The sequence below is a fragment of the Bos javanicus genome, chromosome 28 (genome assembly GCF_032452875.1).
Source record: "Bos javanicus breed banteng chromosome 28, ARS-OSU_banteng_1.0, whole genome shotgun sequence".
Lineage (NCBI taxonomy): Eukaryota > Metazoa > Chordata > Mammalia > Artiodactyla > Bovidae > Bos > Bos javanicus.
The window spans coordinates 8,698,315-8,714,050 of NC_083895.1; the positions used below are offsets into that span (position 1 = coordinate 8,698,315).

Sequence of the window (15,736 nt, forward strand, 5' to 3'; positions counted from 1 at the left end):
ACCCATAAATATGGAGGGCTGACTTCACCTCGTTATTTCTGACTTTACCATTATGTGTTCATTTATCCTAGGACTTGCAGTTAGTTGCTAGATTATTTGCTAGATCTATTTTAATTAAATAAGTCTAAATGAGCAGACGTAAGATATTATATATAGGACACATAAATAAGGTCCTACTGTATAGCACAAAGAACTACATTCAGAGAAAGTGAAAGTGAAGTTGCTCAGTCGTGTCCGACTCTGCAACCCCTTGGACTATAGCCCACCAGGCTCCTCCGTCCATGGGATTCCCCAGGCAAGAATACCGGCCTGGGTAGCCATTTCCTTCTCCAGGGGATCTTCATGATCCAGGGATTGAACCCGGGTCTCCCGCACTGTAGGCAGATGCTTTACCGTCTGAGCCACCACCATAATGAAAAAGAGTATTTTAAAAAGGCAAGTGTGTGTGTGTGTGTGTGTGTGTGTATAAACTGACTTTGCTGTACAGTAGAAATGAATACACATTGTAAATCAACTAGACTTCAATTACAAATAAAGTTAACTAAACTAACATGTTTTGCCAGTTATCTGGAAGTCAACTACTACCAAAACTAAATGTGGATTTCCTTGGCTCTTACTCACAGTATAATAAAAGAGATGCACGAGGAGCGATGGGAACTTATATTCTGCAAGGGAGAACACAAAATATGTACACAACTACTCGGAAAAACAATTTTGTACTATCTTAAAAGCTGAATACACACATACCCTAAGAACCACTCACTTTGGTCCTGGGGGTACATACACTAGAGAGACACACACAAGCTGTAAGAGACATGTAGACAAGTGTTCAAATCAGTACTGTACACAAAAGCAGTAAACTAAATGCAATCCAGCGTCCAGCAATAAGAGAACACTTAACTGTGGTGTCATCACACAGCAGAAGGTAACACCACTGGGAAAATGAGGAAGTATTTATATGAAAGGACATGGATTAATCTTAGAAGAGCACTAAGTGGAAAAAGTTACAGAAGACTTCTTACAGTAGAGTACCATTTCTATAAGGCTTAAAAGCAAGAAAATGAGATAATATACTGTGAGAAAATTGATTTATGTGGTAAAATCACTTTTTAAGTATATGGAAGTCACACAGATAAAAACCAAAACGAGGAGGGAAAAGGCAGAGACTGAGAAGTTATGGGCAAATTCGTTCTCAGCAACAGATGCAATGGTGGTGCATTCACAGATATATAATTATTTTGCATCATAATTTATATACAACTATCTCATATTCTTGCGTGTATCAAATATCCCAATAATTTTCCAAAAGGCACCCGTGACCCAGTCTTGCGCTTGAGGGTACTGAGTCAAGTGCTTTCAACAGTCGAGATGTGTCAAACGAACACAAGTTTATGCCCTTAAAGGAGTAAGATCTTATAAAAAGTTACTGCTATGTGCACAGCATTTGGCTCTGCTATCATTATCACAAGTATCAGAACTCAGACACTAGCTTTTATAATATTTCACAAGTCTATATGAAAATCTAACCTTTCAATATTATCCTCCAGTTTAACCTGATACCAAAGCTTCTCTAGAGTATTCTTTCCCAAATGGAAAATTTCTAAAATTCCAAATGAAATTGATCAGAAATATTGGGAACCAAGGCTTACCCACTGATAATTCTAATATCTAATGTCCATGGGTTTTGAAATACTGTTTTACATAAATCTTAGTTTAAGGAAGGAAGGAAGTGCTCAGTGCTTCCATCTACCAACAATGTACTTCCTGGATGAAGTATTTTCTACACAGAGGTGCTTAAGGACACGTGTGTGCCTGCCTGCTCAGTCGCTCAGTCGTCTCTGACTCTCTGCGACCCCACGGGCTGTAGCCCTCCACGCTCCTCTGTGCACAAGTAATTATAAAATTACTGCTATTCTCACGCTTTAGTTTATTTTCTGTAACCTGTTACACAGTGTCAATAAGAAACAGATCTAGGCTTAGAACATATATGAAATAGTGATCATTTTCAATAGTCTAGAAATCAATAAGAACCTATAGAAACAAACAAACAAAACAAGTAAAAGCAAATGAAATCATATTCCATCAATTATGATGGAATCAACAGTGCACAATGAATGCAAATGCTAACATGTCAGCTCCGGATGGGCAGTCTGCTCCTTCGACGCTGCCTCCCCAGCACCACGCAGCAAATATTTGCTGAATGTATGAGGCTAAAGAAAAAGGTCAGGTATTTCTTCTCATTCTGAGTACCAACGATATACCCTGAGTACCAATGATATACGTGGCAAAACACCAACAGAAGCTATTGATCCTCACCATCTTGGGTACCGGAACCTTTCAACAAGCAAGTGTGCAGTAACTTCAACAGCAACTGCAGGCATCGGTCAGTTTTCAGCAAGGGCATGTAGGCATTTGTACCAAACTTCACAAGGGCATCCAGGAGAGGATCTAAGAATATCCTTAATACATTCTGTGTCCTCCGCTTTTCACTAGACATTAAAAGACATGCCCAAATCAAGCATTTCAAAAGCATGAAGAAACTGTCTTCCACCTACAGTTTGGTTAGCTAAAGATTCCACTGGACGGAATTACTCTTAAGGACGACCTGTTAGGACGGGGCTTTCCACTCATGCTTTCCCAGTGAGTGCAGCAATTCACGGGAGAAGAAAGCACAAGAACAATACATGTCCTTGGTTTTGGGCAGAAGTATGAACAAAATCCTAGATCCAACTTATCAGCAAATTAAAATGCTGAGACCTCGCTTCCATATTTCAGAAAAAAACAAAACAAATATATACTAGTCAAGGAAATGAGACGTGTTAACAAAAAAATATAAAGAACTAAAGATTTGTGAAAATCTGTTATAACCAACTTGAGTACTGAAACTCAGTCTAGAAAAGAGATATGTAGTATATGCAAAGAGACTACCTAAGGAAGCTGCTTTTTGCAATAATTATAATCTGGTGACAATCTGCTCATATTTCTCAAAATATAAATGGGACTGTTATCATTATTACTTTATTTTTTAAAATTTACATATTTTATAAAGGGGTAAAATCCAGTAACTGTCTTTACTTAATCTTACGCTAGGACCTTACAACCCATCCTTCTAATATTCTTATACAGAACCAGTGATTTGTGCATACACAGTTGTGTTTTTCACTTCTGAAGTTCAAAACTCTGGCACTATTCATTTATTGTTAATTTTAAACATTTCTTTAAGTATGATGCCATATTCTAATTTCCTCCTTTAATAAGCTGTGATCAATTCCATACCAATCACTGAAAAGTCTGAATATGGACTATAAACAGGATTAGCCTTTTTTTTAAAAAAAAAAAACACCTTTTTTTTTCAAGTTTAGAAACACTTACCTATATTGACTCTTCATTCTTTCTACATCTATGGCCAGCAACACCATCAGAGCAACAAGCTTAGCTTCAAACCAATCAGGCATACAGCTGTTTTCTCCTCCTTAAATAACAATAATTAAGGTTTGCAAAGCATTAACAAAATCCTCCAAAGATGATGTTTCAAAATAAAACAGTTAAATGAATATGTTTTATCAGTATTACACAAGAGAAATACAGCTGAGAAGAAATATAGTAGAACACCCCACAGCATGGTTCATTTTTATACACTCAAATGTGAACACAAAGACATCTCTGCATGCCGAGTGCATGCCATGCACTGGCCTCAGACCCAATGGCTCCTATACTCATGGAATTCACAGTGCAGAAGAGAAGAGCATTCATCAAAGAACGTACAGACAAATGTAGAATGACAGTAGCAGGAAGTGTTCTAAATCGTGCAACTAGAGAGTAAGACAGGCACCCTGAAGCAAGGACAACTGGGCTGGGTACAAAAGCTAGGAAAGAATGAGGTAGGGGAAGGGAGACACGACCCTCCTGGGCAGAAGGAAGAGCATGTCCAGGCTCTGAAGCAGCAGAGAGCATGCCATATTCCAGGTAAAGGACTGGGGTATAAAGTGGGAGGGAGCACAAAGGATGACCTTACAGGAACAGGCAGGAGAGACCAGGGACTTTATAGGCTTGTAAGGGGTTTCTGTCTTCACCCCAAAAGCAAAAGGAAGCCACTAGAGGTCTAAGTGAATGGGTACAAAGACAGGGAGGAGACTTCTGTAAGATCAAAGTTTCTATATTAAACAGATTTCTCTAGGTATAATGTGGAAAAGAGATTGTAGAGGAAGCTAGATGCAGGGTAACCGGTTAAGAGGCAATTCTGGCATCTCGGATGAGAGGTGAGAGTTCCCTAAAATGGAACTGGAAAGGGGATGGGGTGGATACAGATACAAAGGCTTTGACATCTCAGACTCCTGTCTGAACCTCAGGTGCACTGCTTGTTAGCTATGGGAGCCTGGGACCGCCGACTGTCCTCTCAGAAAGCTTAGGTCATCGTCTACAAAAGTAAACTAAATAAACCTGTGACTTTTCTTGGGTTTATTATAAAAATTAAGTAATATATGCAAAGTTTCTAGAACAACTTTTGGAAGAACGTGGTTAAATGATAAAAATCAGTATTTTCCTATTCCTGAAAGCCAGGTAAAGTAAAGTAAAACATAGCTAGAGCTCCTTTTCATTCTATCATAAGATGATACTCTTTGCCTCAACTTCCAAGAAAGATTTAGTTAATCTAGTTTTCCAGACCAGAGGTTCAAATACTTAAAACATATTTTCAAATATTCTAATATATATTGGGAGTAATTTATTTTGATACAAATGTGTTAGACTAGTACAGAAGATAATACTAAAAACACACTTGCATGGAGGATAACTTAGTTTAAAAACATAACAAAAGAATAAACTTTATTGTATATTATTCTTTAAAATGTTATAAATACCATTTAGTGGCCAAAGCCTTAGACTGTGTGGATCACAATAAACTGTGGAAAATTCTGAAAGAGATAGGCATACCACACCACCTGACCTGCCTCTTGAGAAACCTGTATGCAGGTCAGGAAGCAACAGTTAGAACTGGGCATGGAACAACCGACTGCTTCCAAATAGGAAAAGGAGTACGTCAAGGCTGTATATTGTCACCCTAATTATTTTTTTAACTTACATGCAGAGTACATCATGAGAAATGCTGGGCTGGAAGAAGCACAAGCTGGAATCAAGATTGTCGGGAGAAATATCAATAACCTCAGATATGCAGATGAAACCACTCTTATGGCAGAAAGTGAAGAGGAACTAAAGAGCCTCTTGATGAAAGTGAAAGATGAGAGTGAAAAAGTTGGCTTAAAGTTCAACATTCAGAAAACGAAGATCATGGCATCTGGTCCCATCACTTCATGGCAAATAGATGGGGAAACAACGAAAACAGTGAGAGACTTTATTTTTCTGGGCTCCAAAATCACTGCAGATGGCGACTGCAGCCATGAAATTAAAAGATGCTTACTTCTTGGAAAGAGAGTTATGACCAACCCAGACAGCATATTAAAAAGCAGAGACATTACTTTGCCAACAAAGGTCCATCTAGTCCAGGCTATGGTTTTTCCAGTGGTCACGTATAGATGTGAGAGTTGGACTATAAAGAAAGCTGAGCACCTAAGAATTGATGCTTTTGAACTGTGGTGTTGGAGAAGACTCTTGAGAGTCCCTTGGACTGCGAGGAGATCCAACCAGTCCATCCTAAAGGAGATCAGTCCTGGGTATTTATGGGAAGGACTGATGTTGAGGCTGAAACTCCAATACTGTGGCCACCTGATGCGAAGAGCTGACTCATTTGTAAAGACCCTGATGCTGTGAAAGACTGAGGGCAGGAGAAGGGGACGACAGAGGATGAGATGGTTGGATGGCATCACTGACTCGATGGACATGGGTTTGGGTGGACTCCGGGAGTTGGCAGTAGACAGGGAGGCCTGGCGTGCTGCAGTTCATGGGGTCTCAAAGAGACGGACACGACTGAGCAACTGAACTGAACTGAACTGAAGAAATGTGTATTTTTAGATAATCTAAATGTTGGTGCTTTCCAAAATAATTTAGTAGGTTAAATTTATGTGCTTTTTATAAGAGTGAATTTTTGAAACCTGCTATCATTCTATCATAAGAATGATAAACCCTTTTTACTCACGTTAAGTGCTTTATATCCCACATTTACATATAAAAACTCATCGTTAACAAAGACTAAACTGAAATACCAATACGCTATTCAGTTCCTTACATTTTCTAGCAATCATATAATGAGATACCTTTTGAGGCCCTTCTAGGAGATGGGAGTGGGGCAGGGGTGCTATTTGAGAATGTTTCCAATCACAGTGGCACTTTTTGAAGTCCTAAACAACTTTTCATTTTGGATAAGTGAAAGGGAAGGTTATAAATCAGAAGTTTAATGGATTTTTAAAGATTCCTGATTTTAAGGAGAGTCACAGGACTAGGTCAGTAACAACAGAGTGCCTGACTACTCCAGTGGAGGACACTCTAGCAGAGATTTTTGCTGTAGGGCTGCTTCCTGCGTCCTCTACTGCCATACTAAGAGAAATCCAGGCTACAGAACAATGGGTGTCAAACCTCAGCATGTGGTTTAGAATTCCCCCTGAGGGCCTCTTAAAATACAGAGGGTAAACCCCACACCCAGAGTTGTTTCAGCAGGTGTGGGATAGAGTTTGAGAATCCGCAGTTCTAAACAGTTTCCAGGTGATGTTGATATTGCTGGTCTGGAAATCATGCTCTGAGAACCACTGGCAAAGAATTCTTTACACCTTCTCCCCCTTCTCTCACTGAGGCTGGAAAAGTATAGGCAAGAATGGTTTTAAAGAAACGAAAGGTCACTGGCTATCTTTAGTCATCTTAATGCCAAGTTAACCCTGAATTATCAGTCAAATTTTGCTACTACGAATTCTAAAAACTGACTGTAATTCTAGAAAATGCAAACTAGTGTCAGAAAGCGTGTCAAGGTGGTCTGCGGATGCAGAGGAACAGGCAGGAGCAGGAGCCACAGGTGGCAAAGAGGCACGAAGACACTGGGGAGTGACGGCTACGTTCATTATCTTGCTATGCTAATGGTTCATACGCAATACACAGAGGTCAAACCCATCACACTGTATAAAGTTTAAATATGTGCAATTTAATGTATGTCAGTTATATGTCAATAAAGCTGTTTCTAAAATTGTTGTTCAGCTGTAGTATACACTACTTTGGGATTTTTCCTCAGGTATCTTGGTTACATTTTAAGTAGGCACCCTTTCTGATGAACTGTGTAAGTATAAATTTCTTCAATATATTTCACTCTTTGGTTAATTTCAACAATTCCAAGCTCTGACCCACTGTTACTGCTGTTTGCAAACTGTCTCACTTTCTCTGATTCAGAAACTCTGCTCTGAAAGTGCTCCCACATTTTTGCTTGTTGATGATGCTGGTTTTGTGTGGTTTTGGTTGTTGCTGCATTTTTTGTACACATCATATATATGATGTGGTACATATATAGCTACCGAATATATATCCATCCTCTCTTAACCACCTCTTAACCATTCCAACCTGGGCTCCATACTACAGACAGACACTGGTGGAGGTCTATCTACTTTCAAGCTCCCTGGATGTAAGTGCATCCAAGCCTTGCAGGATACTCCTCCCTTTCCACCTTAATTTCTGTTCACCTCATCCAGCGACCTCTCCTGATCCCCCACAGGTCTACAAGTTCTGATCAGGAGCCCCGACCCTGGGGCCCCATCCTAGTGCTTATGGCTTTCAAGGCATCGACCCTGGGGCCCCATCCTAGTGCTTATGGCTTTCAAGGCATCGTGTTAAGATTAGCTGTTTACTTATCAATTCCCTTGTTGGCCTATGTTCTCTGAGGGTAGAGGACATATCTTTTATCTCTGTAACTCCAGTGTCTGGCACTTCAAAAACACTTGACATACAGTTGCTGAATAATCAGTGTAAAATCTATCTGTACCGATCACATGAAACCCAAAGAAAAAACTACTTTAGGTGTAGAATTTGATTAAAAAATGTTTGAGCTGATTTTTTTTTATAAAAACAATCTGAGTGTTATATGTATTTTATGCTCAAAAATTCAAGCTAAATCATGTTTGCTTTGGAATTTATTGCCTTCTTCTGAAAACTGCCCAGTAATTGTCCATCAAACTAAAATTTTATAAAGGCACTTAGCCAAGGGCATTAAGAGTCAAACAAAATATTACACATACACACACATGCCTCCTTTGCACTTGAGATCAGTTTTTTAAAAACTTATATTAAACAGTTTAAGTCCCAGAAATGTTAAGGAAGAAACTCTAAAAATCTTATTTTATCCAATTTTGAATGATTTAATCAGACCTGATGCTATTATAGACTGAGTTTTAAGACAAGTTATATAGATATTTCAGGGAGTTTAATCTATGCTCCCTCCAATAGGGACTAAAATTTATTTACTTTTATAGGCCTAACACGGAGAAGGCAATGGCACCCCACTCCAGTACTCTTGCCTGGAAAATCCCATGGACGGAGGAGCCTGGTAGGCTGCAGTCCATGGGGTCACTAAGAGTCGGACATGACTGAGCAACTTTACTTTCACTTTTCACTTTCATGCATTGGAGAAGGAAATGGCAACCCACTCCAGTGTTCTTGCCTGGAGAATCCCAGAGACTGGGGAGCCTGGTGGGCTGCCATCTGTGGGGTCGCACAGAGTCGGACACGACTGAAGTGACTTAGCAGCAGCATAGGCCTAACAACAGAACCTTCCAAGAAACAGTAAATTTACTAGACAAGAGAGACAATAAAACACAAAAGCAAAATGTTCCAAAAAGGACAAACAGATAAACTCATGTATTTTGGAAGGATAATTATCTGATCATTTAAGACCTATTCCATAATCAGATTAGAGAAGTCAGGAGATAAAAATGACTTGGTCTGAGACAAAGCCAGCAAATTGAAGACATGTTAAATTCAAAGACGCAATTTACCCAAATTATCACTAATGACTTTAATGATGAAGAAGCGTTAGAAATGTAGAAAGAATCCTAATTAATGAATCTACTCATAGTTCTTCCCTCACTCAGTGCATTTGATGTTCTGCTAAGTATCTGGTAAAAAAAGAAACTAACAAAACCATTCTTTCAAATACAATTTTTCTCTAAAACTACTTTTCATAATCAGCTGACACTAAATGTAACACTTGGAAAACAAACAAAAGATAAATAGATTTATCTACAAATATTTCCACTACAGAGGCTCCAAACACACATCTGCAAAATCTAGCTGACAAAGATTCAGTAACTGTAGAATAAATTAATAAATGTATTTGTGTTCAATTCCTTCTCAGACAACTTACTAGTTTCTCAAAACATTTAAGATGGTTTAAAATCTCAAGTTCTAGAACAGATAAAGTGCAAGTTAGGAAACAGTATTTTTACATAAAGTTTATTCACATTACTTGGCTGAAATACAAGTTTGACATTCATAAATCAGCATATATTTGGCATATATTTTCAATTTGAAAAACCACTAGAAAGTTCTTAGAAAATGTTTTGGTTACATCAGTCCATAAAAATGATCTCAGACTTACCTTCCCAGGCAGATGACCTAATATACTCTTGCACTAAGTTCCTGACATAAGCATTTAAAGAAGTCTCGTGAAGTCCAGTGGAGCTACAACTTGAGGATTGCTTGAAATAGCTTTCGTTAATACGCAACCAATCACAAAGCTGAAAAAGAAAACAGTTACCACTTATTTTGAAAGTCTAACTGAACAAAGGGCTTCTAATTTCCCTAATTAATTTTCTTTCTTCCACAATAAACTGAATTTAGATAACTGAACACAACAAAGGAACAGAATGTTTATTGTCATGATTGAGCTTCACACACAGTTCATACAGAAAAAATGTTCGTATGTATGTATGTATGTGAGTATATTCACATACGTGTGTGACTGTTTTCTAAACTCCTCAAAGAACTTATAAACTTCATTAACAGGGAAGAATTTTTAAAGCATCTAATATAAAATGTACATTTTGATAAGGTGCTGTAAAGAACATCTCTATGAATAACAACACATTATGTAAAACAAATTACAACCTTAAAATGCACTTCATCTTCATATACTAAAACAAGGATTTATTTTTGAGAGAATGTAGAATTTGAAATATAAGTTATAAGGAAAGCTCCTACCCTCCTTGCAAGTTTATTTTCTATCATATGTGCATTTTAAAATATAGTTGACCCATGAACAACATGGGTTTACACTGCAGGTCCACTTACACGTGGATTTTTTTCAATAGTAAATACTACAGCATTTCATGATCCATGGTTGTATGGGGGAATCATGGATATGGAAGTCAGTTTCTTAAAAAAACTAAACATATGCTTCTTACACAATCTAGAAACCGTGTTCCTTGAAACCAACGCAAATGAGTTAAGAAGTCATGGTCACACAAAAATCGGTATGCAAATGTTTATACCAACTTTACTCATAATCGCCACGACTTTTCTCCATCCACTGCAACACACTTAGGGTTTCATGACGCGAGAGATGCAAGAAGTCAGAAGAATTACAGATCACCGAAATGTCAGGGTCGGGAACCCGAGTAGATATTTGTGTCACTGTTCTCGAGTCTAACGTCATCAGTACTCCCATCAGGACTTTCAGTACTCGTATCTGGAATCGAGATCTGCCCAGTAACACTATCTTCTCTAGAATAGTTCCATCTCTATTTCACTTTCTGTCTCCCACTTCTCCACAGGAATTCTAACAGCATTATTGGTTAGGTCCACTCAAAGCAAATTAACTTTTTTTAAAAACCTCTGTTGACAGATAACAAGAAAGGCCAGTAGTGAATTCAACCAGAAACCATTTTTCACAAAGTCTTCAAAGACCTTATCATTATTTTCAGTCTCACCTCCATCCACAGTGAAGTTCCTCGTCCTAATGACTCCTCTTGTCTCACTGACATGAGAAAAGTTGAGATGTCAGAGAGTGACACTTTCTCCTGCGGGCAGGGCAGTTTTAAAAAATTACTCATTGAAAAATGTTTAACTGAATGAACATCACTGTAAAACAAATCTAGCATATTATTTAAAGTAGAATACTATTAGTTAAATCCAGAGCTATATTTTTAAAAAGGAAATATTCAACTTTCAAAATGAAGAGTTTGATTATAAACAGCTAACCATTATATAAAATGAAAGATTACTTTATAAATCTATTTTCCTTAAAATCGAGATTAGTATCTCTGAGATAAAGTGGTATAATCTAAAAGCAAAAACCATAAACATCCTATAAGAATTACTTATTATTTACATCAAAAGTGAATCTTTGTTTTTCAAACCCACAAAAACTACCCTCAGCCTTCAGAGAACCACCCAAATCTTTTTATTCCCTTAAGGTCACACATCTCCAATTAAGACACCCTGCTCTAAGTCTAGGAGAAGGCAATGGCACCCCACTCCAGTACTCTTGCCTGGAAAATCCTATGGATGGAGGAGCCTGGTAGGCTGCAGTCCATGGGGTCACTAAGAGTCAGATACGACTGAGCGACTTCACTTTGACTTTTCACTTTTTTGCATTGGAGAAGTAAATGGCAACCCACTCCAGTATTCTTGCCTGGAGAATCCCAGGGATGGGGGAGTCTGGTGGGCTGCCGTCTATGGGGTCGCACAGAGTTGGACATGACTGAAGCAACTTAGCAGCAGCAGCAGCAGCTCTAAATCTGGGGTTGGCAAAGTCACTCACAGCCTGTTTTGTGAGTAAAGTTTTACTAGAACATAGCCATGCCCCCTTATTTGTAAATGGTCTATGGTTGCTTTTGAGTAGCTGTAATAGAGATCAAACTGCCAATATCTGCTGGATCATCAAAAATGCAAGACAGTTCCAGAAAAACATCTATTTCTGCTTTATTGACTACACCAAAGCCTTTGACTGTGTGGATCACAATAAACTGTGGAAAATTCTGAAAGAGATGGGAATACCAGACCACTTGACCTGCCTCTTGAGAAACCTGTATGCAGGTCAGGAAGCAACAGTTAGAACTGGACATGGAACAACAGACTGCTTCCAAATAGGAAAAGGAGTACATCAAACCTGTATATTGTCACCCTGCTTATTTAACTTATATGTAGAGTACATCATGAGAAATGCTGGGCTGGAGGAAGCACAAGCTGGAATCAAGATTGTCGGGAGAAATATCAATAACCTCAGATATGCAGATGACACCACCCTTATGGCAGTAAGTGAAGAAGAACTAAAGAGCCTCTTGATGAAAGTGAAGGAGGAGAGTGAAAACGTTGGCTTAAAGCTCAACATTCAGAAAACTAAGATCAAGGCATCTGGCCTCATCACTTCATGGCAGATAGATGGGAAAACAGTGGAAACAGTGGCTGACTTTATTTTTCTGGGCTCCAAAATCACTGCAGATGGCGATTGCAGCCATGAAATTAAAAGACGCTTACTCCTTGGAAAGAGAGTTATGACCAACCTAGACAGCATATTCAAAAGCAGAGACATTACTTTGCCAACAAAGGTCCATCTAGTCAAGGCCATGGTTTTTCCAGTGGTCATGTATGGATGTGAGAGTTGGACTATAAAGAAAGCTGAGCGCCGAAGAATTGATGCTTTTGAACTGTGGTGTTGGAGAGGACTCTTGAGAGTCCCTTGGATTGCGAGGAGATCCAACCAGTCCATCCTAAAGGAGATCAGTCCTGGATGTTCATTGGAAGGACTGATGTTGAGGCTAAAACTCCAGTACTTTGGCCACCTGATGTGAAAAGCTGACTCATTTGTAAAGACCCTGATGCTGTGAAAGATTGATGGCAGGAGGAGAAGGGGACGACAGAGGATGAGATGGTTGGATGGCATCACTGACTCGATGGACATGGGTTTGGGTGGACTCCAGGAGTTGGTGATGGACAGGGAGGCCTGGCGTGCTGTGGTTCATGGGGTCGCAAAGAGTCGGACACAACTGAGCGACTGAACTGAACTGAACTGAATAGAAACTGTATGACTCAAAAAACCTAAAATGTATCAATCCAGCCCTTCACAAAAAAGTCTGCTGACCCCTGTTCTCAATAATAGTGTGTTACTGGAGCTCTGTGAAAAAAAGAATAAGGATGTTCTTTGAATGTCAAGTTCCTGGAAGATGTGCAGAAAAAATACAGAGGAAACCAGGTGAAAGATTCCAAGAATAGTCTCCCAGTATGGTCGCAAGCTTCACTACCAACAGGTAAAATGCCTACCAGAAGGGCTTCTTAGAGAACCAGTGCCCAGCATTTTCACTGGGGCGCTGGTCACACAGACGCCCTGCGCACGGCACCTACAACTTCAGAGCCCCAGAAGGAAAGCAGTTGTTCAGGGAAGATCACACTGTTTTCATGAACGCTGCAGGCATGGTACCGGGATGGTGGGAGCCCTCCTGAAATCCAGGTTCCAGATGCCAGCCAAGGGCCAATCTTATGAACAGGGCTTTCTAATGACAGCATCACAGGCCTGCTGTGTAAACTCTTTAATGAACTCCCACTCACTGAGAAAGACTCTCAAACTGAAGTTAAGGTGAGCAAGAAAGATCAGCTTACCACGTCTACCAGATTCATGGCGGTCTGGAGGAGATAGCACTGCGCTGCCCCTCTCAGCAGGATCTGATGTGTGATCATGGTGCACTGCAGAACGTCCCTGATGGTGGAGAAAACACACTCACTCCCATGGGCTCAGAGAATACTGTGATCATCTGTAGCTACTGACAACTTGATTTATAATATCTACGCTTTCTAATGCAGAAAGTCACTGTCAGGAGAGCTGCAAAGCTATTAAATAAGTAAGGCCTCTAATAGAGTACAATTTTAATATGAAAAAGAATCTTTAAAAACTAACAAGACACTTTCAAAGCACATTTTGGAAATAACTGGTAATCAATACTGATATTAATAAAAACACTGGCCTTATTTTTAAAGTGGTCAAAATCCAACAGTATATATTATGGCATTTATTAACATTTAAATTAGTAATTCATAAAACAAAGTTAAGTTCAACAGCATGTGGGATCTTAGTTCTCCACCTAGGGACTGAACCTGTGCCCCCTTGCAGTGTAAGTGTGGAGTCTTAACCACTGGACCATCAGGGAAATCCCCATGAATAGATTTTTTAATTTGCTTTTTGCTTCTATAAAATTAAGAGTGAAAAATCAGGATGCCAATATTAACTAAAACCACTCACCATGGATTAAAGCAGCAGAGAACACTTAATTTACTAAGGAAAGTTATGACAAATAACCACACATGAAGATACACAAGAGAAAATTACCTGAGGGCAAGAAGTCCTTCCATACCCAAGGCTTTACATCTTGGGACGTTTGCCAAAGCCTTGGATAGAAACAAAATGGGAACAGCACACCAATGTCTGCTCGTCATCTTCTGAATAAATTTTAACAGGAAAGTACCTGAAAGAAAAAGTTTCAAGACATCATTGTTGCTACGAGGCACATGAGAAGATGCTCAAATCATCAGACACTACATAGGGAAATGCAAATAAAACCATAATGAGATGCAACGTCACACCCACTAGGATGGCTCTAATCCAAAGGACAGGTGATAACAAGTGCTAACAGGATGTGGAGGCACTGAAGTCTCAGACATTCCTGGTGAGAATGTAAAATGGTGCAGTCAGTGTGGAAAACAGTTTAGCAGCTCCTCTAAAAATTAAAAACGGAGTTACCATATTACCCAATAATTCCACCCCTAGGTATATAATTGAGAGAAGTGAAATATTATATTCATATAAAAACTTGTATATGAATAGCCACAGGAGTAATTCATATTAGTAAAAGCAGAAACAATCCAAATATCTACTGATGAATGGATAGAGTGTGAATTATCTGTAATATTATTATTACATTATTATTCAGCTACAAAAAGGAATGATACACGTTATAAGAGGTTAAAGCCTCTGCCTGGAATGTGGGAGAGCCAGGTTTGATCCCTGGGTTGGGAAGATCCCCTGGAGAAGGAAATGGCAACCCACTCCAGTACTGTTGCCTGGAGAATCTCATGGAGGGAGGAGCCTAGTAGGCTACAGTCCATGGGGTCGCAAAGAGTCGGACACGACTGAGCGACTTCACTTTCACTTTCAAGCAAAAAGAAGCCAGACATAAAATAAAAGACCATATATTATATGATTCTTTTTATATGAAATGTTTAGAATAAGCAAATCTATAGAGACAGAAAATAAACTCGTGTCTGACAGAAGCTGGGGGAGACGGAAAATGAGATGATTACTTATGGGCATGGAGTTTCTTTTGGGGATAATGAAAATCTGAAATTTGTGGTGATGGTTGTACAAATTTGTGAATATACTAAAAACCACTGAACTGAACAATTTAAAAGGGTAAATTTTATGGTGTGTGAATTATATCTCAATAAAGCTGATGAAAAAAAATCAATGTTATTTCAAATTCATTCCCTTTTAGTAAGATGAGTATTCTAGTATATTGTACATACTCTGATAACAAGCAGTTTTATATATATGTGTGTGTGTGTGTGTGTGTGTGTGTGTGTGTGTGTGTGTGTATATATATATTTTTTTTTTTTAAGTTAAGGTAAAAGATTAATTTTTTACTGTTGGAAACCATTTTTTTGTTGGAAATGTTAAAGAAAAATACCATTGGTATCTGGCCTCTGGAATCTGCAAACAGTAATATTAGCTCTTTCTCATAGGCTATTTCTTACTTACACTGTAATTACTTTAACTATTTTGAGATACACAAGGATGATGCTCTATTCCACTTTCTCTGCTAAT

The 15,736-nt window shown here is 38.8% G+C and overlaps 1 protein-coding gene across 5 annotated transcripts in view; it reads right to left on the bottom strand.

Annotated features, from left to right (window-relative positions):
• TARBP1 (TAR (HIV-1) RNA binding protein 1) overlaps positions 1–15,736 on the bottom strand; it is a 65,477-nt gene that overhangs the window by 37,223 nt on the left and 12,518 nt on the right. For all 5 annotated transcript variants that reach the window (XR_009734188.1, XR_009734187.1, XM_061404850.1 and 2 more), the window contains exons 7-12: positions 14,246–14,381; positions 13,522–13,618; positions 10,854–10,943; positions 9,524–9,662; positions 3,373–3,472; positions 2,317–2,489 (exon numbers count right to left, since the gene is read on the bottom strand). Coding sequence is in view for 3 of the 5 variants with exons in the window: in XM_061404850.1 (XP_061260834.1) it covers positions 2,317–2,489; positions 3,373–3,472; positions 9,524–9,662; positions 10,854–10,943; positions 13,522–13,618; positions 14,246–14,381 (735 nt within the window). In the remaining 2 variants the exon portion in view is untranslated. The remainder of the gene's footprint in view (positions 1–2,316; positions 2,490–3,372; positions 3,473–9,523; positions 9,663–10,853; positions 10,944–13,521; positions 13,619–14,245; positions 14,382–15,736) is intronic.